The sequence below is a fragment of the Manis pentadactyla genome, chromosome 1 (assembly GCF_030020395.1).
Source record: "Manis pentadactyla isolate mManPen7 chromosome 1, mManPen7.hap1, whole genome shotgun sequence".
NCBI lineage: Eukaryota > Metazoa > Chordata > Mammalia > Pholidota > Manidae > Manis > Manis pentadactyla.
Genome location: NC_080019.1, coordinates 229,132,411 through 229,152,572, shown reverse-complemented (window position 1 = coordinate 229,152,572; position 20,162 = coordinate 229,132,411). Strand labels below are relative to the sequence as shown.

General features: G+C 36.8%; 1 protein-coding gene across 8 annotated transcripts in view; it reads right to left on the bottom strand.

Annotated features, from left to right (window-relative positions):
- CFAP20DC (CFAP20 domain containing) overlaps window positions 1–20,162 on the bottom strand; it is a 186,529-nt gene that overhangs the window by 85,509 nt on the left and 80,858 nt on the right. For 5 of the 8 annotated variants that reach the window (XM_036878571.2, XM_036878567.2, XM_036878566.2 and 2 more), the window contains 5 exons: window positions 16,016–16,180; window positions 3,625–3,761; window positions 2,789–2,951; window positions 1,300–1,416; window positions 11–133 (listed from right to left, as the gene is read on the bottom strand). In XM_036878571.2, coding sequence (XP_036734466.2) covers window positions 11–133; window positions 1,300–1,416; window positions 2,789–2,951; window positions 3,625–3,761; window positions 16,016–16,180 — 705 coding nt within the window. The remainder of the gene's footprint in view (window positions 1–10; window positions 134–1,299; window positions 1,417–2,788; window positions 2,952–3,624; window positions 3,762–16,015; window positions 16,181–20,162) is intronic. The other 3 variants (XM_036878568.2, XM_036878569.2, XM_036878572.2) reach the window with 3 other exon arrangements.

The following is a 20,162-nucleotide window of genomic DNA, read 5'->3' as shown; positions in this document are numbered from 1 at the left end:
AGATACCAACCTGCTTGATTAGGAGACTGGGGTGCTGGAGAGCTTGGATTCAACCTCTCTGCTCTTTGTTGGGACACAGAGCTTAGGGCAGCTGTTGCTTTATCTTCATTCCTGTTATTTCCTGAAGAACTATCTTTATGGGAATAAATATTTTCCACTCTGTTACTTCTTTTGATATTTATAAAAATTAATTTTGGAAGAATGGTATTGATGTGGTATACTTTTCTATGTGATTATTGAAACAAGCAAGTTAGAGGCAACAATATAGATGATATGCAGCTTTTTTCTTTTCCAGTAGAATGTTTTGAGATATATCTTACAATATCTTTTTACAATACATTTAAGATGTTATCTTACAATCCCTTGATATTTGCATGGAGACATTTAGATTTAAGTTTTACAATATAGAATAAAAGGAATTCCAAAACCCATATTATTTTTAAAGGGTCCTTTATTTTTAACTTTGGTTCCACATAAAATGGAGTGCATTTTCTTTCAATCACAGTTCTTACTGAACTTGACTCTTAAACTAAGCTCTTTCTTTCAGCACCGTAAGCAAATGGACACAAGCATTATGCAGAAAGAAATTTTCTATCTACTGTTTTATAAAAATAACATGGCACCTAGCAAGCTGAGTTTTGGCCTACCCAAGAACCCTATGTTTCTGAGAAATTATGCTAATAGACGTATACATGACACACTCCTGCCTTGATTCAGAATAGACTAATGCACCTGTGTACAGATCTATATAGACATGCCTCAAATACAATATTTAAATGAATAAATTGTGTTAGGCACCTGTATTTGTCTAATGCTTTGCAAAGAGTTGGTTGCAAAGAGTTGAAATTTTAACCTACATTGTATAGATGCCAAGGAGTCCAATGGGAGAGACTGCCAATGTAAAATAAAAAGAATCTGAAAAGGGCCCAACTTTAAAAGAGACATAAATGAAACATGAAAAATTACCAGTTCAGTTCAATTTTAGTAAAGTCTGTAGGCAGGAACTTCCTCTATCAAATTTGGGCCATTTAAAAAAAAACAATAATTTAAGCTTATTCAGCCTTTGAGAGTAGAAGTAGGAAGTCCTTTATTTCTGTGGTACCATTTAATCCAGCAAATCTCTGTCAGGGCTTGAGCAATTCTTTTGCAGAGAATTTGATTTCCATAATCCCTATAGAACAGACATTTATATTTTAAATGAATTGGTTCATAATCCTTTGAAATTTACAACCTGCAGAGAGAGATTCCATTCCTCTGAATAATATACAGATATAAGAGAGTATTGAATTAGTGTCATACCGCTGTGTGGCTCTGTCCTCTCTCTGCTGGTGCTTTTTAATCGTAATCTTCTCCTGTTATTACTCTTATCTGCTGATGGTTCTTGAGGGGGATGTGGATGCATAATATGCAGATGGGCTGGTACATTTTCATATTGAAGAAAAAAAGCCAGAACAGAAAGTACTATATGGTTTGAAATAACTCAGTAAATATATAATTACAGTTATAATGAGAATGTTCATGTATCATTCTGACAAAAAGTAAAACTGTATCAAAAACACAACTTACTCCTTCATAGGAAAAATAGGTGTTTACTCCTATCCCAATATTAGGATCATATTAGACTTCAAAATTACTAAGTACATTTTATTCATGCAATGTCACCTTACAGAGAGCTACAATTTGACTAATGTTAATCATACAATATGCTATATTAAAAAACATGAAAAAGGAAATTGAAGAGCCAATGCAGAAAAATTATTTCTTTAAAAGAGCAAGTGTAGCTAAGTATGATTCAGCAAGAGCTTAGAAGGTAGTTTCTAAAAGAACCCTGGAAAATTGAGATCAAACTTGAAGAATTTTTAAGTGTGGTTTAATTTGGTAATAATACTACACTACTAACATTCACAGCAGCATTTAATATTTACTGGATGCTTAATTTCTTGGCACAATGTGAAGCACCTCATTTTCCTCTCTGATTCCTCACCGCGGCCCTTTGCAGCCGCTGTTATTTCTGCGAGTGTTGGCGCCTGCATCAGTTGTAACCCCCATCCTGCAGATGAGGAAACTGAGGCTCACAGGGTTTCCTAAACTTGGTCAAGGTCTCTCAGACAGCAGTAGAGTCAGGCCTGAGTATCTGTGTTAATCATTTCCTGAATTCAGTTTTACACTCCATGGGAGGTATAGTTTGTAATAGCCATCATTAATTTCTAAATAAAATATACCCAAATACCCTCCTTTCAACTCTCCCAAGAGTCAGGCTGGTAAGAGTGGAAAAATGGACAAGGAATGGGTCTGGTCTTGGATTCTGCTCTCAGTTCTTTCCCATGCTTACAAATTGCAAATAAGTTTACCTCTCCTAGTCTTGAGCTCTCAGACTACAAAATGGGACAAAAGTCTTTTCTTCATCAATGCTTTTTGTGTAAGTGAGAGAAAATAAAGGGCACTTTACAAATGGAAGACATCTAATTAAAAGGTTAATTAAGAGAAAAAATTAAGGGAACTTAATAAATAAAATGCACAGAAATAAAATGCACATGGAGTTTCCAATATAACAGAATGCTACACTGCCTCCCCACCCACCCGTCACCATCAAGTAAACACACAAGTACTAATAGAGTGATAGATTCTCAGAGATCATATATGTGAAAGAATTCCAGACATATTTCAATATCATTTTCATTTTTAAATGATAATTCTCTGGACTTAAGATTTGGTTATAACTTCAGATTTATCTTAACAAGAACATTTCTATTTTCCCCGGTTATCAATCTTTATGCATGATTCTTACCACAAATAGGTACAGTCTGCTTTACTTGGTGAACATTTTCTTTATCTCCTTGCTCCTCAGCCTCCGATGGCAGCAAGGCTGACATTTCTGCACTGTTAACACAATTCTCTACTGCAGACTTTGGGCATGATCGGTTATGTTTGGATCCAATGGATCTTACTGTCTGTAAGGAAAAGGAGTTAATCTGTACATTTAAAAATTATAGGAATTGCATTTATTTCCTGTAGAATCTACATAGAAGAAATAATATTTGGACAAATAAAGAGTGAGGGAAAAAATAAACCCCAGAGGCAATGAGAAGGTTAAAAAGTTGGGAGAGAGGGAAATAATGGTAGAAAATTAGAAAGAATGGGAAGGAGCAATAAAATGTGACATAAAATAGAGGACAAACTAGTCTCCTAGGAGCATAAATTAAAATGTGTTTATTTGCTACACTCTGTCTTTAGTAGGGAGGAGTTGAACTGAAAATCAATGTGTATGTCAGCAATGAAGAAGAAATTAAAAATAAAGGTATAACATTGCAGAATCTGTTCATTGTAAGGTATTTGGTGATGATACAACTCCTTTTTGAAGGAAACCACAAAATGTACGCACATGTATTTGTCTTTAAGTTTTGTGAACATATTTAATGAAAGAATACTCAGAAATGTTAATTGTGTTGACATGATGAAAATTAAACAATTTCAAGTCTTTTAAAATCCAGAATTCACGCTCCAAATTTATTCAAGTCTTCTGCTTTTGATATGTAGTCTTCCTCCCCTCTTTTCCACCCTGCACTGGGAAAAAACCCTGCCCTTTCATTGCTACTTCTGCTCGCGTGTGCACCTCAGACCTACCTCACTGGATAGCCTCATGTTAGTTCTCCTGCCGGAGAGCGGAGGTGGTCCGAGGACTTTGGATCCAAAGGCAATATGACAAACATCTTGATGTTTACTGTTTCGCACACTTCCTGCTCCTCTGTTAATGAACTGATCTGTGTTGTTAAAGGAAGATAACAACAGTCCATTAATGGGTACAGTGACAAACACCCTGCTGTAATATTTCTGAAAGCACAGTCCATGGGCCGTATGAGCTGAACCCCCACTCGCATGATGGGGCATTATTAGGAGTGTGGATACTGAGGCCCAGTGTCAGATCTGAGATCTACAGAATAAGAATCTTGGCAGAATGGCAGAAATGTGTAATTCTAACTAGTTGCCCCATGTGGTTTTTTTATGCTATCATTTGAGAACTACTACCACAAATGTTTCTCCTCAGGGAAAAAAAAAAAAAGGGAAAAAGAAAAAAGTAAAAAAAAAAACCGACTAAAAATTGTGCCTTATTTTCTGTTAAGGAAATCATTTAAATAAACCTATTTAATAAACTGAACAAAGATTTGAGCACTCTTTCAGGCATTTCCTAGAGGTTGTCATCGGTAAGACATATTGCTTGCCCTTTGGAGGTCTGGGGGGAGGTGAACAGTACAAGCAAACAGGTAACTATTAACACACGGCAGACCAGTGGGAATGAACAAGTGATCTCTTGAATGGATCTTGAATGACTGATAAGATTTCAAGAACAAGAAATAAGGGGTGCCCTAGGCAGAGCAAAGTGCCCGAATAAGGACATGGTGGAGTGAAAGGGTAGGGTATGCATGGAGAACAATGAAATTTCTAGTTTAGCAGGAGAGACTGGCTTGGTTCACATGGAAAGAACCTTCAAAAGCTAAGAGCCTATTATAAATTTGGTAGGCAGCAGGGACTCACTGAAGGTTTTGGGGAGAGAGCGCAAACTGGTGTCACCTCACCACACCATGCACCATGCTGCCTTTGGCTTCTGGACACACAGCTAAACTACACTTCTGAGCTCTCCCTGCAGTTAGTGGACCAGTGGCTGAGTTCTAGTTAATGGAAGATGAAAAGTGAAACGTGAGAGGTTTGAACAGTTTCTTACCCCCCAAACATCCTGCAAATTTCCCACGATCTGTCTTCCCTCCTTCTTGACAAGATGCAGACCTGGTGGAGGATTCTCAGGCCCCCAGTGGGGCCACTAGATGAAGGGAGCCTGGGTTCTGTCTAACCACATAAAAGATCACCACAGGAACTCCAGGCTGGACTGGGGCTATGGGGTTCTTGTGCTGAAGGTAGCCTCTTCTGACTAAAAGTGGCAGGTGAGGGTGATGGCCCTTAATTCAAAACACTGCCCATAATGTAGACAGCCTTCTGCTGTGCCCCAGTTGCAAGACACCAACTGGAATGTTATGATGTTGGCCCCAAGCAAGTCCACTTTTGTCCTACAGTCCTGGACATATATGGACTACTGCCACTTCCTATCTGACCTATAGTCCTGAAACAATTCCTATTGTTACCTAATTGGTCTCGTCAGCCTCTGTTGTAGTGCTGGAATTTTACATGTGGTGAGTCAAAAAATTACTCCTATGCATCAGCATGAGAAAAGGCAGACAAGTTTATGAAAACATAGCATGCATAGGAAGCTCCAAATATTTAGATCTGAGTTGAAATAATATGTGTGGGTATATGGGTATTTAGGGGTCTCTTTTTATGTTTTTAATAGATGAAGCTGAAGAGATAGGCAAAGGCTAGATTGTTGGGTTGAACTGAAATATTTTTTTCTGGCAGAAGATCTAAGGTGGATCTTAGATGCAAAGTAATGAGGAGACAAACCATTCCAGTTTTCTTCAAATTCCTAAAGCTCTATCAGGTAGAAGAGAGATTCCATTTGTCTAAAGGAATCAGAACTAGTGGGGAGAATTTACTTCAAGAAGCTTTAAGTCCACCAGAAGGAGCACCCTTCTTTTTAAAGCATGCCTGATTCTTGCAGTGGTGAATTTTCTGTCATTTTAAAGTGTCAAGCAGAAGTCTAGAAAGCTATTCTGAATAGGATAAGGCAGATCAAGATATCAAATGGCTCCCTCATTTCTGTTTGTAGCTGAGTCCTCTCTTCTGAGCCCCACTCCTGTATCCAGTGGCCTTCTTGGCCAGCTCCTCTTTGGTGTCTCTCAATGGCACTTCAAACTGAAAAGCTGGTCTAATGAACGGCACCACAATACATCCAGTTTGCCAAGTCAATCTAGGTGTCATCCCTCCCTCCATCCTCTCCACATCCAATCCATACCCACTTCTCTCCACCTCCGCCATGAGCACTGCAGTCTAAGCAACCATCATCCATCTCTGAATGATTGCAAACACTCTCAAGTGATCTACTATGTCCGCTCTGGCTCCCTGTCCCGTGCCCTCTCCAAAATGCGCCAGAGCTGTCTTATACAAACATAAATCTGAGCCATTCTCTTTCCTCAATTAAAACTTTCAATGGCTTCACTGATGCTCTTAGGACTAAGAAAGCACTTAACGTTGCCTGCGAAAGCCTTCATGTTCTGACTTCAGTTCATACCTTCCACACTTCATTATCTGCTCTCTCAACAAACTGGCTTCCTTAGTTCCTCTGTTTACATTCGTACAGCTGCTCCCCATGGCTCCCAGGCTCTCTTACCTTCTTGGCTTCTATGTTTCAGCTCACGTATCACTTCCTCAGACAGATCTTCCTGACTAGGGCAAATTCCCCCAGTACAGGTACTCCCATAACCCTTCCCTCCCAGAACTTGTCACAATGTGAACTTTTGCACGTGCATTCTGTGTGCTTCAGTAGATATAAACTCAGTGACCTGTTTTGTCACCCTTGAATTGCTAGCAAGCCTGCTGCCTGACAAAGAGTAACAGATCCTTGCTGAGCAAAATGAATGAATCATTAAATATAATGGATCAGAAAGGAAGTTGGAGTAAATGGCTAGATATTTCTAACTATGATTAGAATTCAATTTTAAGAAATATCCACCTGAAGGTTTTATGTGTGAATTGAGGAGGCAGGCTAGACAGGACTGGACAACTGCTAGGATGTGGGGGATGAGAAAGAAGGGTCAACAATGACCAAGACATTGATTTTTACATGTACAGAGTGACGCTCAGCAGCAGCCATGTTACGGCACTACAACCAGATGCCTACTCAGGTTACATGTGCAATTTCCTAAGAGTTAGCAAATAGACTCGGCTATGTGTTCATTTGTCGTTGTTTTTTTTTCCCAGTCATTTATAAATATCCATTTGGAGTCAACAAAACACTGTTAGTCTCTCAGGATCAACAACAGAAAGCCATGACACTCAAATTCCAGGTTAACTGGAAAAAACTATTGGACTCATCATTTGTACCTTCTGTGATCAAGTAGAACAAATCCCAGACTACTGAATTTGTTCTCAAATATGGATCTTTCCAGAAACAAACAGCCGCTGTGGATCCTGAAAGGCTGTGTGGAATGACACAGGCCTACATAGGAATTTTCAGTACCAAATACGGGCTTTTCTTTTGACTTCCAGTCATGGAACCATTATTAGGCTATGGTCATATCTTTCTGCTCAAACATCTTACAGGGGCAATTTCCATTATGTTTTTTTATATTCATTTTCTATATGCAGGTTTCCCCAAACAATTTAGGCTCCTTTGAGCAGAAAGACCATTTATTTGGTATTATATGTATTCCCATCTGCTGAGCCCAGCACAACATATGGTAGATAATGGCTAAGTCTCACCAAAATTGTGAGTAGTATTTAAGATTAAAGTGAGGATTTTTGGAGCAAGGGTATATTTTAAAAAATCATACTGACACAGTTCCAATTATACATTCAACAAAATGAACATATTAACTAGTTCATAGCTATTTAAAACATTAAAATTCCTAAATAACTTGAATTTCTTAGAGGAGTCTCTTGCTTAGCATGCATATCCAGTGTAGTAAAGATATACCCCAAACTGCTTTAATTCCCCAAATTACAGAAAATCAGATGTTATCCTGTATAAGCAGACCTACATAGGATTTCTTTAAAGAGTAATCTACCACTATGTACTTAAATTTGAATCTATTATAAAAAATGTTTAGAAATTTTTGTACACTTTTTTTTAAAAAGTACACCAATATCTCACTACTTAGCACCTCTTTAACTAATAGACCTCCTTAAATTTGTTGGTACAATTAACATACACACTCTCAAAAGCCTTTTCACTTTAATAATTCTGTTTATAATCATGTTAATTTCATAATTATCTCTATAAACATGTATCATGCTATGTATCTACTATAATAGTGTCCTAATTAAAACGTACAAGAAAAAGTAATTTAGACCTTTGGTTTCTAAAATAAAAAGTAGAAGGGATGAAGTTTCTATAAAGAGAAAAATCTTAATAAAAGAAAACACAAGCAGAAATGCATGCCTTTTAAATTCTAAAAGGAGCTCTTTTAAGAGCTGATATCAATATGCATAATAAAAGGTTAAAAATCAAGATTAGATTAAAGTCATGCTCTAGGCATTTCATTTTCTTGAGTTTGTGGAAAATGAACTTGGTGTAGGTCAGAGATGTTACCATTAATTATTTTGCTATTTCATGACGAGTACATGCCTTTGTAGTTAGATTGTAAAACCTGAGGGTCTACTCTCTAATTGTCTTTTAGAAAAATAAACATTCATTTTTGTCTCAAGATCCAATGTTCTAATTATTACAGTCATTTAAGTTTAAAGGGTTTTCAAAAAATAACCAGAAAAACCTGCTGAATTTTCAATTCTAATCATTGAGGGGTCATGCTCAAGTCTTACATCTATTATCTAACAATCAAATCAGAATTAAACCTGCTACCAGAATCCAGACTTTGAATTAGATTAATTTTTGTTTTACTATACATGCATTGTTATAAGGAATGTCAAAAATATAAAAAAGGCTAATCTAATAGAGCAATATTATTTTAGACAAGGTACTTAGCCTTTCTAAGACTTACCTTCTTCATTTACAACTGGGATAATAATAGTAATTGTGGCATTTTGTTAGAGTATATGAAACAATGCATGTGACACACTAAATACTGACCTTAGTAGGGAGTAATACTTAGTAAATATGTTATTAATATCATCCATCTTGGATAGCATTTAACAATTTACAAAGTCCATTCAGAATCATCTACTCCTTCACGCTCCCATTCTTTCAGTAGTGATTGGGCACCTAGTCTGGGCCAGCTGCGGCTCCAGGCAGCAAATAGGGTGGACACAGCACTTCCCTTAGGGAGCTCACAGTCTGATGGGGGAGACAGATATTAAAGAAAGCAATTCATAAATAGATACATGACTGTAAACTGTCATAAGAGCTATGAAGGCAAAGTTCAAAGGTTTTAAGTGTGTTTAACAGGGGGCTGGTATCTAGACTTTGGGGTCAGGGACATGGCATTCAACTTGAGATCTAAAGGAAAACGAATGTAAGTCTGAAATTGCCTACTGGAGATCAGCAGTTAAGAATGCAGCTTTGAAAACAGACTGCCTGGTCCCATCCCGGCTCTATCACTCATTAATTACTTTATCTCTGTGAGCCTGTTTCCTAATCTACAAAATGGTGATGAATGTTTCTACATAAAAAGGTATGTGTGTGTGTGTGTGTGTGTGTGTGTGTGTGTGGTGGTGGGGAATGGGATAAACTATGTGTGATGGTTAATCTTCTCAGTCACCTTGACTAGACGACAGGGTGCCCAGATTAAACATTATTCTGAGTGTGACTGAGAGGGTGTTTTTGGATCAAATTAACATTTGAATCAGTTGACTGAGTAAAGCAGACTGCCCTCCCTCGTGGCGGTGTGGTGGGCATCATCCACCCACGGAGGGCTTGAGCAGAGCAAGAAGGTGAAGGAAGGGAGAACTGGATCTTTCTGTTTAACTCCTTGAGCTGGGTCACTGGTCTGCTGCTGCCCTCAGACGGGAACTCTCACCAGCAGCTCTTCTAGGTCTCCAGCCTGCCAATTGCAGATCCTGGGATTTCTCCGACTCCGCAACTGAGTGAGCCAATTCCTTTTAAGTTTCTCTCTCTCTCTCTGTATATACATATACCTGGAGAACTCAGACTAATACACTATGTAAAGGGCTTAATGCTTGGAACACAGCAAAAAATAAATGCTAGTTATGATGACGATGATGATGATGACAATAATGATGATTTCTTGCCTAATATACTTGCAAATTATTTGGCTGGCATTTCATTCATTCATTTGATCACTTAATCAACAAATACTTACTTGGTTCGTCATAAGTGTTTAAGTGCTGAGAGAGGTGCTAGGGATACAATAAATAGGACCCCTGTACTTTTTAAGCTCACAGCAATAAATAATCAGTTAATAAACAAGAAAATGTCGTGTAATGATAAGTGCTGTGGTGAAAATTAAAACAGGGTGATGCTACAGAGGGAGTGTCTTGGGAGTTATTGGAGGTCATTGGTGATTATAGCCCTGCAGTCCCCACTTGTGAAAATGTACATGAACATAATTCATGCTGATATAGTACAGATTATCATATATATTTCCCTATTATACCATAAATAAGCAAGTTTAATACTTAACTATATACTTAAACATTTTATTTTGCCAAAAATTTTGGATTTCCTCCCCATTATGTATTTTAAATGAAAATATTGTCATTAGATAGAGAAATGTATTTTAATTTTATAGCAATTCTTCGGGTTTCTCAAAAGACAAAAAGTATACAGAAGAAACAAATATCTCATACTTTCTCTGGCATAATACATCTATTGACATAACAAATTATATATTTAGAAAATTAAAATTCTCTAATAGAGGAAGATAAATGGGAAGAAAAATTTGTTATCTCCCTCTCCCTGCCTCTTCTAGTCCTTATTCCTAAAGATAATTGTGTTTTCTTAAAAAAAATGGTTTTAATTTAAAATGCATATACCAGCATTTCTAGGTAATTATCTCTATTTACATCAGTGAGCTCATATGGAATCAGCATTTTAGGTTTACATTTTTCACTGACTGACATGGCTTTGAGATCTTTCCAGACCATCACAGCAGAGCAGGTCATCTGTACAGCTGCATACATAATATCTAATTGTGTGGATACTCGATCAATTCCCTGTTATGCACAAGCAGTTTGTCTTCGAGTTTTTGTTATTACAAGCAATGCTGTAACAGGCATCTAAAGGACAAATGTAAAGACTGGAATGACTCAGTCCTGCAAAAGTAGCACAATTATCAAACTTTTCTTTTTTGTATGTAATATTTTATATATATTATGTTTTATATGTCAAAGCTTTTTCAATATTTGGCAGTAATATCACAGAAAAATTACAATTCATTCTATAATGATTTGTGGTATCTCTGCTTTAACAGACTTCACAGATACTGTTCAATATCCACACTAAATTCCTTTCACATTTAAAAAAAACTTAGTGAAGGAATGTGACCACTTATGTTTCATTTTTACTAAAGATGGCAAAAGAGGATATGAAATTCAAATGTAAGAGACAGCTGAGTTTACTCTGAATTATTATCAGGCACTGGAGCTAGAAATTGTGGCATCTTTTTAACCAACAGCCCTAAAATAAGGCTTACCATAAGTCTCAGTTTGGAAAAGAAGAATTAAATAGTGTCTTTTTTTTTTTCCTGAAGTCAAAAGGTAATCCCTTTTCTTTTTAGCTTCTACTTTATATAGATTTTGTTGCTTGATTCGAATTTTGTTTTCATAATGTGGAACTCAAAAAAGAAATTCTCATCAGGATCTTATTAATGTCACTATTAGATGATTATTTCATGGTTTTGCTAGATGCAACAATTTACTTGTTTGCAACTGCACTAGGAGACAGGGATGTCAGTCTCTTACTTAAAAAGGAGTAAAAATCCAGTAAGACTGCCACTATGGAAAGGCGGGAACTTGGGAAAACTGCCTCCTAACTTTTAAGTAAATTAACAAGTTTTGATTTGTGCTTAGTGAACCACTACATCATTAGTAGCTGACTGCTTGACTTCAATAACCAGACCTGGTTCTCTAGTTCAATTAAACTGGGGTTTCATTAATGAAAATAAGATACTCAGATTGCATACTCTTCTTGCAGACACACAGTCATAAGCTAAAGTGCACTGGGAATTGACAAAGTGAACAGTGTGAATGTGCAGTAACACTGCCTTTTCGGAAACAGAATTTTTAAATTAATTTCATTAAATGCTCTTGATCAAGTTATGTGACATTTAACAAAATGCACTTTAAAGCAGAAGTTTCAAGGTTGCCTTTTGTGCTTGGGTGAACATGCTAGAAAGCAAGCACGGGAAGCAGCTACTTCTTTGTGTAGTGGCTTCATTGGGATCTTTCGATATGTACATTTATAATACAATATAATTTACAAGGGTACTGCACAGTCGGTTACAGGAGCACACAGTCATTTTCTCATGCAATTCAAATCTCATCATGGGAGTCCATTTTTTTTAGAAACACAGAAAAACAAATAGCTTAAATGAAGAAATATCTTTTGGCTTTTCCATGATTGAGAAGTCTGTCCTTGGGTATTATTCATTAGCTATACCTTTCAAATAGAATAACTTATACAGAGAACAATAATTATTATTATGTTCATTTATAGTAAGTTTCAAAGCCCGTGAGTATCAAAATTAGCAACTGAAAAGTATTTGCAGAAAGAACACCATAAAGTACATGTATAGTAGTCCCCTCTTATCCACAGGAGATTCTTTCCAAGACCCTCAGTGGATGCCTAAAACACGGGCAGTGCCAAACTCTACATATACTTTTTTTCTTACATACTTATGTATGGTAAAGTATAATTTATAAATTAGGCACAGTAAGTGATTAACAACAATAACTAATAATAAAGCAGAGTGATTATGACGATATGCTGTAATAAAGGTCGTGTGAATGTGGTGTCTCTCTCAGAATACCTTACTGTACTGCACCCGTCCTTCTTGTGGCATCAGACGGTAAAGTGCCTACGTGAGGAGATACAGTGAGGTGAATGACAAAGGTATTGGGACGCAGGGTTAGGCTATTATTGACTTTCTGACAGTAAGTCAGGAGGAGGATCAACTGCTTCCAGACCTCAGTGGGGTGCAGGTAACTGAAACTATGGAAAGTGAGACCCCAGATAAGGGGGGGACTACCTTATGGTCATGTAATCTTAGCTGTCATGTGTGTGCAATGAGATTTACTTAAGAGGAAAAATCATAACCCTAGGTTATGAATGAATATAAGTATAACTGGGATATTCACAGGGTAGAAGATAATATGTTATTAGATGGTGATCATTAATTTTCTGCATATATGATTCAAGTTGACTATTCTTATGCATTGAGAGCCCATTTGTGGAATTTGCAAAATGTATACCAACATTCTCTTCTACAAGTTGTGATCCAATGTGGCCTATGAATAAGTTTCTGTTTAACTATAATATTGAACTAAGGATGTAATTAATATTTATTCAAATTCCTCTTTAAGCTCAGGCATTATAAGTATTTTTGAACTTTAAATCTTAAAAAAGACACTTAAAATATCTGGATATAGACTTGCATTTTCATTTAAAGACATAATACTTAAAACATTAAGCTGGAGAGAGAGAAGAAAAAAAGGAGCAATTATAACTGTAAAGAATTATCAGACTGGCTTTATAGGAAGCCATTGTAGTCTATATTAGATACAGACAGAGTGTTTGGCTATCAAAAACACTCTTACTCATTTCATTCTGTGGCGAATCTTCCACTAAGACTGAATTGTGACCCGAGGCATTTACAGTGGTTGTCTGGGTAGTGAGATCTTTTTCATCTTCTTATATGTTTTCTAAAGGTTTTTCATTATATATTGTCTCTGTCTAAAGATAATCTATATAATAAATATAGAGATTCTCACTCCCTGAGCCTTCACTGATATCAAAAAGTCCTGCCTAAAGCTGGTGATTGTGGAAACAGGTGATGGCAGTTTCCTAATTAGATCCTATGGGTTCGTTATGATTCTCTCTAATTTTCTGTAAGTTTGGAAACTTCATAATATAGGGTTTAAAAATATAGTATCTATTTATACATAGTCTCTGCTAGGGCTTATAATGAAGAAGTTACACTAAGTCCCAATTCTCTAGGAATATGGAATGCTGATGAGGACTGACATATAGAAAATACACCAAGATTATGAATATAGGATAAATATAGAGAGTAAAAGAGCCCATTTTTGCAGCTCCTCCATCATGATTGTCTCTGTTCTCATCTTTCTACTGCAGCCTCTCCAACTGTGGCCACTCTTTTCCTCATGTGCTACCTGAGAATGGGCACATCCCACAGTCACCCTGCAGCTCCCCTCAGGGTTATCACTTTCCTCTTCTATAGCTACTACTCATTTTATGCTAGGTTGCTGCAAAGACATCTTAGTGGACATCCTTAATCTCTCGTGTCATTTGCTTGAAAATTCATCTTGAATCCTGAGTCAAATTTGACTTCCTAAAATGGAAGGTATTGTTCTCTGCTTGAGGAACAAAGACCCACTCCTCGCATCCCTCCAGCACAGCCTGTCTGCCTACTCAGGCCATCCCTCTTCTCAAGCCCTCTGTAAATCCACCCGCACATTTTACTGTCTCCTTGTCTTGGCTTCATCTTCTGCACCATCTTACGCTTCCATAAACCTTATATTTACTTATGATACATATGTGTGCAAGAACTACTGAATTCTTCCAAGACCCACTTTCCCCTTCGTAAGTGCCCTACCTCAACCACCATTTCACGCTCCTCTGAGTTACTTCCTGTGTTTGAGCGTCATCGGAACCATGTGACCTTTGAGGGGACAAGTGATCCCGTTGTTCTCAGCTCTGGCTGCACATTAGACTCACTGGGGGAGTTTTAAAAAATTCTATTCTAGACCAATTAAATCAGAGTATCTGTGAGTAAAGTGTAGACATTAGGGGGAAAAAAAGTATCAGTTATTTTTTAAATGTCCCAGGTGATTCTGACATACAGGAGGTTGAGAAACATTAAGTAATATTAGGCTTTTTTGATTTGTAAGTACTATTCATTCATTTGGTTGATAGCTATGGGCTTCTACTACTGAGGCAGAAAACTGGCAGACCTGAAAAATGTTTTATTTGGCTTATAGAATGCTTTTGAAAAATCTAAACTTTAGACAATATTTTACAACTGGGAGTTTTATCATAAATATTGGGATACACAAGTCCTCCTGAAAAAGCTTGAGGAAAGATCTGCTGAGACTGGGCCTGCATTCTTGCAAGGCAACACTTGGCTGGAACTGAACCGCAGTTCCTCTTCTGGACTGAGAACAGCTTCCAGTTTGCCACAGTCCTCACGACTCCCTGCAGCTCCCTCACAAAGGGTATGTACCATTTACATAGTTGTTAATGCTACTTTTTAATAGGAAAGAACAATGTCTTTGAAGACTATCTTACTCCTCTCCTCTAACTGCCCCTCTACTCCCAATAAGGCTCTCTGTTGAAGTAGAAAATGTTTCTACGTGTCAAATATGCAAACATCTGACACTTATTCATTTGTGTTATCTGACTGGCCTCCACAGTCAGTTGACTTTGTAGCCCCTGGTCTGGTATATGGCAAGCACCGTGATAGAAGCTAGGCGTACAATGCTCTTTTTGGAGGAAGTCACACTTTAATGGGGAATGCAGACATACATTTGTTAGAATTAGGGAAGGGTGCACAGAAGAGGGGGCATATGAGTTGGACCTAGAAAGATGGACTGGAGTTCTTCCAGGCAGAAAGGTGAAGAAGCCATTTTAGGTCAACAGAACAGCAAACCCAAAATATGGACATGTGAAAGCCCACAGAATGGTCAGAAAATCACACATGGGGAATGAGAAGAAGGTGGCTAGAGATGAAACCGGAATAGATTTGGGAAAGGGGAGGTTGGCTTTGTGCCGGTCCCCAAGGGTTTTTTTTCACTTTGTCTTCTAAGACTGTGGGGAACACCTTAAAAGTCTTTAACCAAACAGCCACAGCATCACATTTCTACTTCTATTATTAGAAAGATAATTCTGACAGCAAAGTGGAGATGAACTGGGAAGCTAAGGTGAGTGACAGTGGGGACCTGAACAAAGGAAGCAGTGACAGCACTGAGGAGACAGGCGAGATGTGCAGGCGGTGTAAATGGCAGGGCTTGGAAGCAAATAGGAAAAGGAGAGGGACAGTCAAGGACGTTTTATCATGTAAAAATATTGAAGGTATTTTAGTTGCTCAACAGAAATTTAAAATGGTGATTTGTCACTGATACGAGTTGATGTTAAAGTGACTTAATATTTAACCTCCAGCATAAAGCATCATTGCAAGGCTGGTTTTTTTTCTTTTTTTCCTTTTCTTGGTCTTACAAATAAATATGTTTATGCCTTCAGCGCCTGACTGCATACCTGATTCTGCCGAACGCAGAGGATGACCCCCAAATTTGATTTCAGTTTGGCGGAGTTTAGTCATGTTTAGCAGCTGTGTGACTTGTGGAACATCTGTCGTTAGCTGGCAGCTTCGGGGAATAACGTCTGTAGGTTCATCTGTCGGAAAGGGAACACCGTATCCAGCTGGAAATTGACACAAACATTCATTCCCAAAATGTAAGCCATTTATGCCAAAGGGACATGTCTTATACATGAAACCAATTAAAGTACAGAATTTTAGAACAGGATTTGGGGTGGGTTACTCAACCTTACGGCCTTGGTTTTCTCATCTGTAAAATGAGCACGATGATGTTACGATGTACCTCTAGGTCTACAGAAAGGATTAAATGAGACAAAGTATATAACATATGCAGCAGGTTCAGAGATTTGTACAATAAACAAGAGAATTCATTGGAGATATTTATATTTGTTTTTCAATCCTTGAGTGTGACTCCAGAGGAGAACTAGTTGGGTACGCTCCAACGAAGATTACCGGGAGCACTTGGGCTCATTTATATGAGATCAGTTAAGTACAATGACATTACTGAATAAGCACCTAGAGGCATTATATGAGTAAATTAACTTTTTAACTTTCTGTTTCAACTTTAGAGCTACAGAAAGTTACAAAAATAGTACAAGTTCCTATGTACCTTGTCCCTAGTTTCCCCTAATGTTAACATCTTACCTTTGAATGTTTTCAAGAAGAAAATACAAATAAGTTTTTTATAATTAAAGTAATATTTTATTATTATAATTTACATTTCTAATGAGATTTGGTATCACTGATATATATTTATGTGGGTATTTAAAATTTCATTTTAGTATATTTGCTGTTCATGTTCTTAACCCATTTTATTATTAGAACATTTCCCCTTATTTATTTATATGATATTTTACGGTAAAGATATTAAACCTTGTCATATAAAGCAAATAGGAATTAAATTGGTATTAGCATTCCAAAAAGCAATTTTACCATATGTATCAAAAGCCTTAAAAATGTACATGCCATTTTACTTAGTACTTTCACTCTATGAAACTACCCTAAAATAAAAAAAACAAACTAGAACTCAAAGACCTATATAAATAGGTGTTTATAATTTCTGAAAAATAAACAATTTGAATTTCCAGTAAGGAGTCAATCACAAGAAATTGTATTTATGAAAATGGCTTGATGATATGGGAAAGACTCAGGATAAGAAGTCCAATGAAAATAATATATATAAAACTGTGATTTAACTACAGAAAATCAATAAATAAAATGTATGTACGAATGGCAAAAAGACTAGAAGGAAATATACCAAACTGTAAAATAACTTTCACTTAAGGATAGGTTTTAGTTTTTCTTCTTCATAAAAATGTCTATATGTGTTTAATTTTTATAAACAAAATTTCTAATTATAGAGTCTAGTGGAAAAAATTTGTGTGTACATATATTAATGTGAGTAGTAAGAAAAATTCAACCAATCATCCTTTAAAAAATTTCCTATGTAAGTATAACTCTAACCACGTTTATAAGGGCAAATGATGATACGATTATGTGCAGCCAAGTCATGGCAGTTTCCTAATTAGATCCTAATGTTCTAATCTTGAAAAGGAAAATGAATCATTTAATTAAAAACTTAAATGCTCATCAGCAATGTAACAGTTTCTAAGTGTCCTGATACTCCAGGCATTAAAAATACTCTAGGATTTACAAATCTTAGTTTTCAGGTGTTCTTGTCTATCCATTTCTTATTGTCAATGACATTTAGAAAATCAATATAAAGTAACTGAGTAAATGAACTCTCAAAAGAGAAAACATTTGGAAAAATAAGTAAACAAATTCCAGATATATATTTGACATATTTCAAACTCTTCTGATGTAGAAAAAGATAATTTCCACATCAGTGCTAATATAGATAAATTAAGATTTTACATTAAAACAGGAAGAGAATTCTGCAGGCTAATAAAACTCTGAAATAAAATGCTGAATCACAAAAAGAGAAATCAGGGCAAGTTTAGTGTGGATGGTACAGGATAAAATGCCATACAACGTTTGAAATGTATCCACAAAATCTGAGCTTCCAACTAACAAAGGACAGACAGCAAATCCCCGGTAACCAAAAATCCATAAGCTTTTACAGAGGACAGAACAAGGCAGAGACTATTGCAAAACTCTAGTCTGGATCTTACACAAACATGGTTGACAAGCACATCAGATTTCACACTAAAAGGCTCAAATCCCCTCCGAGTCATCTTTCCTTTCTGTGCATCTACTCTCTGTTCTCACCCAGAAATGTCTCACTATTTATTGGATTATTCATTGAGGGAAACTATAGGCAGTATAATACCTGAAAAAATAGGAAAAATCAAAGAAAAAAACTATTGGTTTATTATTTTAAAATGAAGACTAACCATTATGCCCATTTAGCACCTGCTCACTCTCAAATTTTCTTGGAGATTTTGTGGAAGAATACAGGAAAGGGACTTGAGTCTCATTTTTGTGAAACCAAACTCTGAAGGACCCAGGAGGTGGGTGTTCTGACAGACCTAAATGGAAGGTAACTCATCTCCCCACCACTTACCTCACCACTGACCAAGCCCTTCTCCAGGTCCAATAACTAGGTCATTTTGTTGTACTTTTTAAACATATACAGCTTATTTTAAAAATAAGAATTCTGAAAACAGCATAGATCCTACATAAAAATTAGATAGTTCCAAACTGTGAGTCCACAGAGAGCATGTCTGCTTCATTCATTCACTCATTTTATCACTCAGCAAATACTTTCTGAGCATCAACTCTATGCCAGGCATTTATCTAGTGGCTGGGAATCGAGTGGTGAGCCAGACTGACTCTGTCCTGGCCTTCTTGAAGCTTATATTTAGCAGAGAATATGAAACAAATTATGTCATAAATAGCCAATAATCTTGTCAAGTGCTGTGAAGGAAAAGTTCAAGCTATTATGAAATAGGTAACAGAGGAAACTAATAGCATAGGATGTGAGGGAAAGTCTTATTTTACGAAGAGACATTTCAGCTAACTCTTACAGGATAAGTAGAAAGTGGCCTGGTGAAATGAGGTGGGAGTGACCATCCAGGTGGAGGAACAAAGCATTTGAAGACTCTGAAGGCAGAAGGACTCTGGTGCAGGAACTGAAACAAAGACAATTCTGCTAAAGGACTGCTAGTGAGGGAGAAAATGTGGGGAACCCCAGTGATATACTCAGGACAACATTTGGTTTAAAGCAGGTGCTTTAAACATTTGGTTTAAAGCAGGTGTCAAGGACAAAAGCCCCTTAATAATAGTCAGCCTAGATTAAAAGCAACTGCCAAATCTCCCATATTTCTTCTTTTGTTGCTCTTTGTTCAGCTATATCCTAAAGAGCACTCCATACACATTTTATTTGGAGAGCACATCTTCCTCCCCAGCTGGCAAATAACAAACTACCTGGCAATCTGATGCTAAGGGACCAGGGCCTGTCTGCACTGTTCTTTTTGACAAGTTTTATCTTCTGGAAGAGGCTGTGTATGGAAACAGGCAGACTGCTTGATTAATGTCTGAAAAATGACATAGTAGAATTCAAACTGCTTTTGCTAACAAATCTGAAAGAACATAATGTTGGCTGGAACGGTCAACTCAAAATGGCAAAATGGTAAATGAAGGAGAAGGCTACGAGAAAGCTGACAGATTTGCTCACATAGCATCCAAACCCAACCAGATGGTGGGTTTTTATGATGTCTTTGCTCCCAGTATGAGTTAGTGTAGTATTAGAATGTTTGAGTGACTTTGTGACCCTGTTCACCTTTCTTTGGCCTTAGAGCAATCATAAAATGGACCATTCTGTAGGTGTTTTGAGAATCTTAACTACCTTTAAAAATTAAGTCATTAATTTTAATACATATATAAAGTGTTTTATGCATTAAAAATAACCACCCCTATTTTACTGGGGGGAAATGCCTTGTAAAAATAGTGAAATTTATACATCTGTTTTGGTTTATAGCCTCTCCTAATTAATATAGTTTAAATAAGGACTAATTTTATGATAGTTCACTAGTCCCAGACTGACTATCTTCATCTTATTTATCTGGGACTAGCCTGCAATGCCTAACACAGTGACTTGTTCATATAAAATCTCACCTCCATGAA